The 14,057-nt window shown below is 30.6% G+C and overlaps 2 protein-coding genes across 3 annotated transcripts; both read right to left on the reverse strand.

Moving 5' to 3' along the window:
- Positions 1–575: 575 nt before the first annotated feature.
- Positions 576–8,432, reverse strand: LOC139809724 (maltase 1-like). Of its 2 annotated transcripts, XM_071772858.1 has the most exons (8): positions 8,241–8,432; positions 6,210–6,397; positions 5,760–6,029; positions 3,332–3,574; positions 3,053–3,235; positions 1,624–1,879; positions 1,184–1,523; positions 576–739 (listed from the first exon to the last, which is right to left on the reverse strand). In XM_071772858.1, exons 1-8 carry the CDS (start codon positions 8,410–8,412, stop codon positions 673–675), a joined length of 1,719 nt encoding a protein of 572 aa, XP_071628959.1. In that variant the 5' UTR covers positions 8,413–8,432; the 3' UTR covers positions 576–672. The 2 variants fall into 2 exon arrangements, with proteins under 2 accessions (XP_071628959.1, XP_071628960.1); XM_071772859.1 differs by lacking the exon at positions 3,053–3,235.
- A 3,294-nt stretch (positions 8,433–11,726) lies between these two features.
- Positions 11,727–13,763, reverse strand: LOC139810035 (18S rRNA (guanine-N(7))-methyltransferase-like). The gene is made up of 4 exons (XM_071773377.1): positions 13,759–13,763; positions 13,219–13,647; positions 12,991–13,137; positions 11,727–12,136 (listed from the first exon to the last, which is right to left on the reverse strand). Exons 1-3 carry the CDS (start codon positions 13,761–13,763, stop codon positions 12,993–12,995), a joined length of 579 nt encoding a protein of 192 aa, XP_071629478.1. The 3' UTR covers positions 11,727–12,136; positions 12,991–12,992.
- Between the last annotated feature and the right edge of the window lie 294 nt (positions 13,764–14,057).

The raw sequence follows: 14,057 nt of genomic DNA on the forward strand, positions 1-14,057 counted from the left end.
CGCATGCGTTTATCGCGATCAATACAACGTCTCGATTTACCGGCACGTTGATTAATTCTGGTCGTGAAGAAAATCGCCACCGTGTGCATATACTGACAGTCGATACCATGCCAACTAACAATAAATTATCCGCGACAAAATTAATTCAATTAATATCTACTCTAAATCGAAATAGATGAGCATAATCGGATAAAATAAACGTATTACTGTTAGTTCAAAAATTCTTATCATGTAAATAAAATAATTATTAAATTTTTTTATACTTAACTGTCTAAAATTTAACTCCGACTGAATATGCAAAATAATTAAATAATGCAAATATTACCATATTTATACCTAAGTTTTTTATATTTACATAATTTGAAATAAGTATCTAATATATTAATAACTCCAGAAACAGAACAGTGGCAGTGATGCAAAACAAAGTTTCAGATATCCGCAACATTAATATGCAGCAAAATTTTATAATACGTACAAATTACAAGTAATTAGATAAAAATTACAATTATAGGTACTTAAATGTACCAAAAATTCTTAATTATTTCTTCTAATAAATATAGCCATAGTCAACTAAGTTTGTTTTATTTGTTTCTTTTTATTGCAAGAAAGATTACACAAGTGTAATTAAAAACATTTGTAAGAAAAGTTAGATATACTTCGGAAATAATATATTTATACAGTAATATATACTACAGCAGCTTTCGCAGGTAGAGATATCGTCTTCACGTCAATTAGTTTCCTACACAAAAAAACACAAACGTAATTTATTACATTGTTATCAATTATTATATTAAATTTATAGATAATATATAATTTTCTTTCAATCATAAAACAATATAATATTAGTAATTACTTTAAAAAGTCTAAAAGCAAATTTTTTACGAAAATTGTTTAAACAATTGCATTTTTTACAACATATATCTTATATGTACGCAACCAATTAATTAAAATACAAAAATTTATTTTTATTATTAAGAGTATCTAAACGTTTCTGTAATTAGATCTTTCATAAAATGTAATTTAAAAAATTAATAATTTCACCAAGAAATTATGAAGAAAATTAGAACTGATGTTGACAGAACGTTTATAAAAAAATCATAATTTTTATATGAAAAGTTATACTATTATTTACTTATTTATATGTAAACATTGCAAACAATATCAAAAAATACATAAATCATACCCAGCTTTCATATTAGAACCCAAACTAGCAACTTGGACCTTTAGATTCGAAGGAAGACCTTCTTGTGACAGATCGACAACTTGAGATTCATCGTCGCTGAAGTTAATCAGAAGCACCACGATGCGGTAACCATTGTTTCGAATTACACCCAGAACAATGTCATTGTTTGTCGTGATCGATTTATAACTTCCTTCGGTAAGAGCCGGCTCCGTACGGTGCAAGAGGGCTAAGGTCTTATAAATCTTGTAGTGTGATTCCTTGGCTTCCATCTGCTTCGCCAGATTCAACTGCTTGTAATTCTGATTTACTGGAAGCCACGTCGACTTTGCCGTGCTAAAACCTGCCGTAACAAGAAATAATTAAATAGCAAAGTATATAAATTAAAGTATATTATCCATTCTACTAAACACACTAAGAGGACACAAATGATCATCCTTTACCTGCATTCTTCGTCGCGTCCCATTGGAATGGCGTGCGTTCAGGATCTCGGGTCACACTCAGGTATTGCGCTTGACCCGCGAGGCATGCCTGAGGATCTTTCGTGTCTTCCCAGGATATATCCCTTTTGTCCACCATGCCGATTTCATCACCGTTATACGTCACTGCCAAACCCGGTAAAATCATAGATAACATGGTCATTTGATCCGATCTGTCAGGAAAACGAGAGGCAATACGCGGATTATCGTGATTACCCAACTGAAAAAAATTATATTACATTTTAACTTCCCTTATGAAATAAGTAACTGATTTTTTATTTTTATGTAATGCGAGACAGGCATTCTGTTACAGATTAATCGCCAATTTAAAAAATCTTTATATAAATCCTTATACAGTTAAAAGAAATCAAGGTAATTGTGTAGATGGAGGAGGTCACCTTGGATGACCTTGATTTTTAAGTATGTTGTCAAGGTCACCCTCTTGAGTGACTTTCAGAAGGTTTCAGCCCGCGCTCGTTGTTTATTAAAAATTTATTATCTAATAAAAAAAGTTTGAGAAATGTAGCAGTTATGAGTATTAAAAGGCATAAATGATTAATATATATGTCAAAATAGTACATGCATGAACAAGAAAAGTTATTTAAAGCAGTGAATCGTAAATATATTGAAATCTTTTTGGTTTAATATACATTGCCATTAAGCAATTAAATGTTTAAAGCAGGTAATAGTTTATATTTTTGGATAGTTCCCCTGCAGGGGGCTCCACTATTGTTGAACTAGACACATAGTGCCTTCAAAATACATGCGTGGGCTTTCCACGCGTGGAAAGTTATAAACCCATGTGGCGTTTTTTGTGAAATTATTATACGATATGTTCATAGAACAACAATTATAGACCTCGTTTCGAGCCGAAAACAACACGATTCGCTGCTTTAATGAATATGCTAATTAATGAACGTGCAATTGTATGATTGTTAATAAATTTTCAATAAACAACGAGCGCGGGCTGAAACCTTCCGAAGGTCACTCAGGAGGGTAACTTTGACAACATACTTGAAAATCCAAGGTCATCCAAGGTGACCTCCTCCATCTACACAATTACCGAAATCAATTATAATAACTTGGATTCTTTTTATTAAAGTTCTAAAATGATATTTTCCAACTGTAGTACAAATTTAAGTAAAAATTGTCCTTAATGCTTTATAAGTACGACTAATTTTTCACATTGTTATGAAAGAGTATACGTTCCTTTAAAAATATAATATGTAATACATATGATGTATTCAGTTTTACAAAAAAAAAAAAGACAAAAATCACAATTTACATCAATAAATTTAGACTAACAAACATTTTACTAAATTTTATAAAGAAAAAACGTAATTTGTTTGTAATGTTTTTATCATCATAATAATAATTTCATATAAATACGTACCACCCAATTAGCGACTTCACCTCTTGGCATTGAATTCATCCAAGAATCCATTTCTCGTTTAAAATCTTGCGCGGACGATTTTGAGTTTAAATTTCTAATAAACTTAAAGTTAAAAGGCAGCAAGTTGTAATCATAATATTGTATAGTGTGCTCTAAAGTAGTGTACGCCTCCATCACTACCATCTGAATCAAAAGAGAAACGTACGTATTGCATCATGCACGAAGATAGCACGATATGGATGGATTTAATATAAGAAAACAGAAAATCAATTCATGTACCTTCTGATCCTGATTATGTTTAGCAGCATACAAATCTACGAATTTTCGCCACTCTCCAAACAGCTTGTAAGTTTCGATTAAATCCAAAGTATAAATATGATTCAAATACGTATAATCTCGTGGCGTGGCACCTTCCACAAAACTTCTAGGTTCATCCCGTAACTTTAAGTCTTCATAAATAAATGCAGAGGAATCAATGCGGAATCCGTCTATACCCAAATCCAGCCAAAATATCAAAACTTTCTATAACCAATCAAACATATGATCAAAAATTATAAGAATAAACTTATTTTAAAAATAAGTATAATAAACATGTGAGTTTAGTTTTGTAATTAAATTCTATATTAGAATATTTGCATATATATATATATATATATATATATATATATATATATAATACCTTTCTAATTATAATATTTAATAGTATATTGTGCACTAAGGGGAGAAAGCAGCGTCTTTTAGACGAGTGTGAAGTTTGCCGCCCGAGCCGAAGGCTCGGGCGGCAAATCACACGAGTCTGAAAAAGCTTTCGACCCGAGGTACACACAATATTTTTCACAACACTTTTACGGAAAATTCGACTTCCATGCCTAGAGAGGGGCGAGAGTGGCCATTTCACGCCAGGGCTTACTTTCCTTCCTAGGTAAGAAAATTGATATTTTCCCGTATCTGCCCTAGGAAGGAAAGTGCATGGTTACTTTCCGCCCGCTATGCCACCCTGGCGTGAAATTGGCCACTTTCACCCCTCTCTACAGGCATGGAAAGTTAAACTTTCCGTGGAGGTGTTGTAAAAATAAATTTAATTTCCAGTTTAATTTACTGTTACAAATTTATTACATTATTCGAGAAATATATGCCTTAAATTAAAAAAAATTATAATTCAGAATACATAATAAATTTAGTAATTAAGAAATGTATTATACGTACAAAAATAAAGGCGAACAAATTTTTATAATAATAAATTATGTAATTATTTATTTTATTCCCGATTGCCTACAAATCGATTGCCTACAGTGTCGTTTGCCAACATCTCATTTGCCGACACTTCGTTTGCGCACAAAAATTATTGCCTACAAGCTCGAGCTTGTAGGCAATCGACTTGTAGGCAATAATTTTTGTGCGCAAACGAAGTGTCGGCAAATGAGATGTTGGCAAACGACACTGTAGGCAATCGATTTGTAGGCAATTGGGACTCTCCCGTTTGCATATAGTAAAAAAAAACAACGATCACAAACAGCGCGTCAAAGTTCATATTAAGTATTTATATTAACATAAATTGTAATAAATTTAGTTAATTATATTAGTAATGTCAGTAAGATAAATAAATACGATGTGTGTATTCAAGATATAAATTATTATCTAATCGTAACCCAGGTAGCACATATTAGTTTCATATACGTTTTCTGAACGTATACATAGTTATTTCATAACCGTAAAGAACCATTAAGAAACATTTGAACAAAAATGTTTTGGAAACCATGATTTAAGAAACGTATTTTTTACGTTTCTACAGTTAACAAAAATACCTATTTGTTAAATTTTTCCTTTTAAAATTATAATTTGCTTTATCTATATATACATATAATAGCTTTAATAGCCTTTTTTGAAACATTTTAATTTATATTGCACTAATTATTGCACAAAATAAATCATTTTATCCATGCACATATATCCACTTATTCACTTAAATTAATTTTGTCCTACCGGTCTTAATCTATTTGTCATCGGACAAATCTGAGCTTAGAAAACTTCCAACAGTTGCAAAATAAACGTTCTGCTGATCGTGGCCATTGAAAAAACATTTATACGTGTTCTGTTTTGAAGAACTTTCTGAACTGGTGCATATCAGTAATGCAATTAAGTTAGAGTGAAACAAGTATATTTTGTTTTACTTTAACTTATATAGCACAAATGTGCACCAGTTCAGGAATTTCTTCGAAAAAGAATAGACGTCATGGATGGTATATGCATAAAGCTTCTAGAACATTCTTACGCATCATGTCTCAAAGACGTCATAAACACGTTCAAAAGACGTGAAAAGTAGGAATTTCAAATGTCTTTATCTAAAATGTCTTTATCATTAAAACAAAACGTTTCTATAATAGTTTTTTAAACGTTATTTTATCGGAAAAGAAACGTTCCATCGAACGTTTTCGAATAGACATTTTTACTCGTGATAAACGTTTCTATAATAGTTTTTTTAAACGTTATTTTATCGGAAAAGAAACGTTCCATCGAACGTTTTTCGAATAGACATTTTTACTCATGAGAAACGTTTCTAGAAATCGGTTATAAAACGTTTCGGAAAAACACTCATAAAACATTTCTGAAACGTGTATGTGCTATCTGGAAAGTGTTATAAAAATTTTCCAAGTTTACAACATATGACAACATCTTAAAGAAAATTAAAATTCTTCTTGTTACTTACTTTCATCTCTAATCTTACTGCAGGGTTACGGAAATTTAAGTCAGGTTGTCTATACTCGAACTGATGAAGATACCATTGTTTTTGTGATTCAACATAAGTCCACGCGGAATCACTAAATACGCTGATCCAATTGTTGGGCGGTGTTATGCCGTCTCCATTTCGACCGCGTGCCCACACATAATAGTTCTTATACTTCTTATGACCTTGTAGAGCCTTTTGGAACCATATATGCTTGTCAGATGTATGATTCGGCACAAGATCAAGAACCACCTGTAAGAATGATATTATAAAGTGGCTTTAAAGTTGCAGTGAAAAATAAAAAGTAACGTGTTTTCTGAAATAACATAAAGAGAAGTAAGTTTATACATATTTGACTTATTGTTAGATATATATAATCATAATATAAGAAATTTATTTATAATTGTGCACGATATTGGCAAGACGTCTCACTTTTAAACCGAGTGCTTTAGCGCGTGCTAGAAGAACTTTGAAGTCTTCTAATGAACCGAAGGTCGGATCGATGTTTTTAAAATCGGATATGTCATATCCGAAATCGATCATGGGACTTGGGTATATGGGCGACAACCAGATCGCATTGATGCCAGTGTCCACGATATAGTCCAACTTTGAAATTATCCCTGACAATGTAAAATAACACATCTAAATATCGCCGACATTATATATATATACGAACCTATTTTTGACTACATTTACCTCAAAATTTTTAGAAAACAACACAGTTTTCAGATTAACTGTATAAAATTATGTAACAATTAATTAAGTATAACTTGTAATATCTATATATATAAGTCACGTCTGTCTGTATGTACGCAAACTATTCATTCGTTAGTGGACCGAATTTTTACCAAAAATATATGAAATAGGGGTAGAATTTTCCGGGGATGAAAATGTTGCGACTTTTTTTTGTTACCGATTTTTTTGGAAACCGGTTCCGAAATTTTTTCAAATTTTACGAGAATTAATTGACCAAATCTTAAAGAATTGTATATGAAGTAAGGGTAGAATATGTCCCAGAGAGTGCCATAAAGTGTACAATTTTTCGTTACCGATCTTTTTGGAAACCGGTTACAAAATTTTTCCAACTTTTTGGGAATTAATTGACCGAATCGTAAAGAATTGTATATGAAGTAGGGGTAGAATTTCCCGGGAATTGCCATAAAGTGTATAATTTTTCGTTACCGATCTTTTTGGAAACCGGTTCCAAAATTTTTCCAAATTTTCTGGAAATAATTGACCGAATCTCAAAAAATTGTATATGCTGATTTTTTTTAAACCGCGAGTTTAATTTTTTATTAATGTACTGATTTTCTTGAAACGTTTCCGATTTTTGTTTAAAAAAATCTACGTAATTTTTTTAAAAATGTACATTAGAAGACGGTCAGGATGCTAAGAGCAGCACTAAATTATGAAATAGAGGAAGTTGCAAAGGCAAAAAAAAATCTTTTTTTTATAATTTTCGGGAATTAAGTCGTTCAGGGGTCGATTAGTTTTAAATGAAATATGTTGTATGTAGGATTTGTTACCGATTTTCTGGAAACCGGTTTTTCTAATTTTTCGGGAAATAATTGACCGAATTTCAAAGAGTTACATATGAAACAGGGGTAGAATTTTCCGGGGAATGCTATAAAATGTATAATTTTTTGTTACCGATCTTTTTGGAAGCCAATATAAAAAATTTTTTAAATTTTTTGGGAATTAACCAGTTACTTCAATTCGTGACTGTCGCGAGCGATTAAGACCGGTTTTTGGAAACCGGTTACGAAATTTTTCCAATTTCTCGGAAAATAACAAGTAGTTTGCGTCAGACAGACAGACGTCAGGTACTTATATATATAGATAGGGGTAGAAAGAACTAAAGAATGTAATAGAATTAGAAAAATTGCTAATAGTAAAGTGGTTTACGATTTCTGTTAAAAAAAAAAAAATATACGTGATTGCTCCAATTTCCGCAAACTTTGAGATATCAAGCTGAATTTTTTTATGAATAATTTTTATGGATAATTTTTTGTTACCAATTTTTAAAAACTGGTTTGGAAATTATTAAAATTTTGAGAAATAATAAGTATTAATAATTGACCTATTTTTTTTAAAACAGTGCCAAAATTTTTTAAATTTTTAGAGGATTAGTTTAATTTTTTATTAATAGATAATTTTTTTCTAATGAATCGATTTTCTTGAAATTGGTGCCAAAATTTTTCCAATTTTTTGTTGATGATTTTGATGAAATTGGTACCAAAAGATTACTAATTTTATGGAGATGGCTACTATGGGATTGAAAATTGGGTTTTATGGGGTTCTATTGGTGCTCCTAATTAATGAGTGAGTTTGGGAAGAGGGGAATAGATTTTGAGCTCGCGCGAAGCGCGGGCGAAAAATCTAGTTATATTATATAACAATTCATTGTTATTTTATTATATGGGACATAATCACAAAAGGCTGAGGCTGTTGGCATACACTTACCTTTCAAGTCGCCTATTCCATCAGCATCCGAGTCATACAAACTTCTCGGATAAACCTGATAGAAGACGGTGTTATTCCACCATGACTTATTAAGAATCTTATTATTCTTATGGTTAGCGAAGGAGCCGCTCGCAAAGAGCAAAAGAGTACACAAGTGCGTTGTCCACGACATAATGCCGTTTGTGCTTGTCAAGTCTCAAAATTGTTTATATATATCAGTGGTAAAAAGAATCGCTATCAGTCCAATTATCGATTATGCTTAACAAAGATTATGCTATCTCAACGTTGCATTCGAAAAGAAAAAAATAAAAATAAAAACTGTTATAGTACTGTAACGATCACAGCATGAAATATTTCCATCGTGATAATTGATAACATGACAAATAGCAAATGTATCTTTGACAAATTGCAAAATTAATAACCATAGACTTATAATTCAACAGCGTACGGCATATTTTTTCGATACGTTTATCGCGTACAAACACTACAAACTAATACATACATTAAAAAATGCACTACATATGATATAATAATTAATGCCAGATTGATGATTTGCATCGAATTAGCACAAAACATATGTCTGTTAACGTATATGTTAATGACATTATTGTTTGAGTCACCCGGAAATAACATGAGAATAACAAATCGTGTTGAGCATGACATATTCTCACGCGTTTCACTTTACTACGAATATATACGTTACACTTACCTATACGTGGAAATATGTCAAAAGTTTTGAAGTGCGCTAATTGCATAATTCTTCAATTTTGTTAGTTAACATCTACCTATATATATATATATAGAAACCAACCTAGAGAAAAATTACAAGACATTGTTTATAAAAAAAAATATATATAATATATAAATGTTTAGTATAATAAATTATACCTAAAAAAAATCTAAGTAACAAGTGGTAGACGTAATCTTTGTATCTTGAAAAATCTCGAAAAAACCTAAACAGTAGTATCTTTACCTCGAAAAAAAAACAAAGTGGTAGTATGGCCGCATTATTCACCGTTACACACACACACACACATCACCCACATTCACTCGCTCGCACATACACAACAGGCTGACCTAATTTTGAGGTCTAGCAGCGCCAAGTTTTTTGACAAGAAAAATTTATGTATTTTAATAAAATATTTTTATTTTTTGTACTGTTACCTCTGTAATTTTTTGCGATGCGATTAAATCTTTTAAAATACATATATAAACTTTGTATTTAAATACCTTGTATTCCCTTGTTGGGTTTAAATATTTTAATAAAATATTTGTATTTTGTACTGTTACCTCTGTGTAATTCTTCATTTTTTAATCTTTTAATCTAATCAAAGAAAAGCAGTGGTAATATTATACCTCAAAAAAATCTAAGTAACAAATAGTAGACGTAATCTTTGTATCTCGAAAAATATGTTCTCTGTAATTGGCGCTGTAATTTAAAAAGAGATATCATTTTTTTTTTGTAATTGTAATAATAGATCACTTGAAGCGCGACTCATTTTTGATAAGGTAACGTAATTTTGTGATGTGTATCACTTGAGTTATAATTTTTTGGAAATAAAATTACTACTGCTTAGGTTTTTTCGAGATTTTTGGAGATACAAAGATTACGTCTGCCACTTGTTACTTAGGTTTTTTCGAGGTATAATACTACAACTTTGGTTTTTTTCGAGGTAAAGATAGGTACTACTGTTTAGGTTTTTTCGAGATTTTTCAAGATACAAAGATTACGTCTACCATTTGTTACTTAGATTTTTTTTAGGTATAATACTACCACTGTTTTTTTTTCGAGGTAACAATATATACACTACTATGCGTGTACTTAGCGCCTTTCTTTACCTTTTTTTTAAAAAAGGTAATTTTGTACGGATATCACGCCTTTTTGTAGTATTACGCATTTTATGAACAGTATGTACAGGGTGTTATTTCGAGGTATAATACTACCACTTTGTTTTTTTTTTTTCGAGGTAACAGCATAATACATATACACTACTATGCGTGTACTTGGCGCCTTTTTTTACCTTTTTTTTGAAAAAGGTAATTTTGTACGGATATCACGCCTTTTTGTAGTGTTACGCATCTTAATCTTAACAGAAAAAAATTACACCTTATAAAGAAATGTGTCTGAAGTTGTTAATATATATAATATATACATTGCCAGACATTGCTTTTATGTAAAATATGCATTTATATAGTATTATGTTGCTTGTAAAAATTATTTCTTATCAACTTTTTCCAAAAATAATCAATTGTGAAACATTTTAAGACTAAAACCAATTCGCTATCTGTATTTTAACTGGTACTTTACTCTTGTACGTATGGGGTACTCACGTTCGAGTTGGCCAAAGGCCGTGTTTTTATTTTTCCGCTACGTGCCCTACGAGCGGAAATATTGCGACGCAAAGTTGAAATGTGAAAATATTATATTAAGATATTTCTACTAACGTCGACGTCTCTCAATATATGACATATATATATCAAAGAAACGTAACTTTCACTTTTTCGACACTGGTCGATAGACTTATCGGTCAGGAAGAAGATTTCTATTTAGGTAAATTAGAAAATAATATTAACAGGTCGCTTATCGCAATTTTTTATTTTTCATTTAGTAAGATAGAAAAAATTTTATAACTATCTAACAAACAGTAATACAGCATTGCTCTACATAGATTTTTGTAGTAAATTTACCGCTCTACAAAAAATATTTCTTATCATTTTTTCATAAATTCAACCGTTCAAAAGATATTCAAAGTTAAAGTTTGATAAATATAAAACTTGTTTTTGCTTCTTATGAATTTTGTATCATATCGACTATCAAAAATTATGAAATAATCAATACATATTTTTGTAGAAAATTTAACGATCTACAAAAAAGATCTTATATTTTTTTCATAAATAAAACCATTTAGACGATATTAAGGTTTAAAGTTCAAAGTGTATAAAAATTATTTTTTTTTCATATTAAATAAATAAAGCTCAGAATTTTGTTATAATATGAAAAAAAAGAATAATTTTTATACACTAAACTTTAAACTTTAAACATCGTCTAAATAATTATATTTATGAAAAAAATATAAGAGACCTTTTTTGTAGATCGTTAAATTTTCTACAAAAATATGTATTAATTATTTCATAATTTTTGATAGTCGATATTATAAAATTTATCAAACTTTAACTTTGAATATCTTTTGAACGGTTGAATTTATGAAAAAATGATAAGAGATCTTTTTTGTAAAGCGATAAATTTACTACAAAAATCTATGTAAAGCAATGCTGTATTACTGTTTGTTAGATAGTTATAAAATTTTTTCTATCTTACTAAATGAAAAATAAAAAGTCACGATAAGCGACCTGTTAATATTAATTAATATTAAGAGTTCAAACTTTAACAGGTATCTTATTTTACCCTCCTGTAAGTATATATGCTATTCGTGAAATAAAAAAAAGCATAGTTTTTTTAAGAAAAAATATGTAACATCAACAATGTATAATCAACCGACATTATATATATTTCAACTTTTATTTATTGTATTACAATTATTAATAAAATTATATAATTTCCTTCATTCACGGTCGTACTTATTCGTATCCTGCGCCGTGACATGTCATAAGTACGTTCCGAGCTCATGTGTGCCAATGGGCCTGCTTAGTCTGCCTAATTCTCTATTAACATTTTTTGTCATATTTTGTAAAGGTTTATCTATGGTAATTTCATAAAGGAATCATTCCGCCGCACATGATAAAAATTGGAATACATTATACGTAGAGTTTAAAAATGTAAAGATTTTTTGCATAAATACATTGTCATATTTATATTTAACAGACTGTTAAATCTACATATAATTTTCTGCAAAAACTAATGATGTTACAATCACGCCAATATTTGTTTTACTGCCCTAAAAAATAAACAAAGTTTTATATATATTGCATAAATATACATTTCAAACATAAAGAAACGAGTAAGAATTAAAATAACAATTTTAGCCGAATAAATATATTACAACTTCTCTCTGCAACTAATTTTGCATGTGAATATCTTAATGGGGACAAAAAAATAATTTGAAAATGTTCTTTATCAATTCTTTTACAAACTGCGGAGAGAGTATTACAAGATACATGTGGTGCAACAATAAAAGTAAAGTTTTATGGAAATGCACCTATCGGATTCTACAAATACAAATATCCTAAGAAGCTTTGCGAGCAAGGAAGTTATGGTGCTAAAATATTTTATTTCTTAGCCAAACATATGGATGGAGATATCAACAATAACGTAAAATACCAGTGGTTGGATCATGAAGAATTAGAAAAAGTATTACCTACTGGAGTACAACAGAGTATTTCACAATTTATGTTTACGTAAAGAATAATAATAATAATATAAAATATTGAACTCATTCTTTAATCTCTTATTAATATTGTCTATTATTACCGTAATATTAACATTATAACGGACTCCTAATATCCTTTTTAAAGGAAAATATTCCCCTTTACACAAACATTTATGCACAGTCATGATTATTAAATTTCATGTTTGATATTCTTTAACAAAAAAAATTTTTAGGCACATATTTTTCGTTACTAAAGAAAATATTTTATGCATATATTATTTTTAAGTAGTAGATTAATTATATAGAAACAGACAAAAATTAATTAGATCAATTTTATCAATTTTTTAATTTATAATTAACATTATAAATTATAAAAAAAATTATTAAAATAGTGTTTTTTATATTAACAAAGTATATCTTACAATTAGAATCTCCCGGGTCTCTTTCGTCCAGTATATTTGGAGTCATCTCTAACTTCTTTTCTTTGCCGGCGCCGCCTTTCTTTCTTCTCTAAAATCCAGTCCTTACTTTTCTTCAATGATTTACCCTTGGCTTTCTTTATGTATTCCCTATGTACAAAAAAATTATCACAATTTTTGGAAGGTAAAATAGAGAAAAAATAGATATAACAGACAACGAGAGGATCAAACCTTCTTGAATTAGCGACGGTTTGTCTATCTTCGTTCTCTACGCCTAGTGCCTTTGGAAGCGGAGCAGCTCCTCCGGTCATTAAAACCAAGACCATTTTCTTTGCTTTTGCGCTATTCGGAAAATCGACAACCACACCGCCATAAAAGCCAGCTTTTGTGGCTTGTGCCGTGATTAATTCAACCTGTTCACCGTTCTCTGGATAGAATTGTAACACTGCTCTTGCGCTTCTTGACAGGCATGCATACAACGTTGAGAAGAAACGATATAAACGTTTTGTAGGATTGTGCAAAGTTTTGCTTGCATAGCACAACCACTGAAGCGCAGAAATACTGACAGCCCCATCAAACGTACCAGCTTTAAATGGCAATCCTTGACCTATATCTCCCAAAATTAAGTCACCATCTAATTCTCTTTCATCACAGCTACGTCTAAAAATAATGTAATGTGTTAATATGATTATATATCATTTTTCACGCAAATTTTTACAGACAGCGTTACTAGCAACGTGCACAACTTTATTTGAGGTTATAATTGGGTACAACATTCATCGCACGATACTGTTATACGTGCAAATCGGAAACGTACCTCGAGTCCAGCTCTTCTGCGATCAACGAAGTCGGGATCGAACGTGTCAGTCGTCACTTTCTGCCAAGCGTAGAGAACCTTCTGTTCCGGCAGCGGTGCAATGGTAACACGATGTAGAGATACGAAATCTCCAGATAAGAGCACAAAGCAATTCAAATTCAGTATATCGCCGGCACGATTATACGGTGTTACTGCCGTTTCGCGTACGCGCGTGCGGCTCGTGCAAACGTTATTAACGAGCGGCCGCAATCGC

This window comes from Temnothorax longispinosus, chromosome 3 (assembly GCF_030848805.1).
Source record: "Temnothorax longispinosus isolate EJ_2023e chromosome 3, Tlon_JGU_v1, whole genome shotgun sequence".
NCBI lineage: Eukaryota > Metazoa > Arthropoda > Insecta > Hymenoptera > Formicidae > Temnothorax > Temnothorax longispinosus.

Coding starts and splice junctions, on each gene's coding strand:
- LOC139809724 (XM_071772858.1), bottom strand. CDS start 8,412: ATGTCGTGGACAACGCACTTGTGTACTCTTTTGCTCTTTGCGAGCGGC. Junction 1,880..3,052: donor GTGAAGTCGCTAATTGGGTG/GTACGTATTTAT, acceptor AATTTTTTTCAG/TTGGGTAATCACGATAATCC. Junction 740..1,183: donor GGTTCTAATATGAAAGCTGG/GTATGATTTATG, acceptor TTTTTTGTGTAG/GAAACTAATTGACGTGAAGA.
- LOC139810035 (XM_071773377.1), bottom strand. Junction 13,138..13,218: donor ACCGTCGCTAATTCAAGAAG/GTTTGATCCTCT, acceptor TTTTGTACATAG/GGAATACATAAAGAAAGCCA.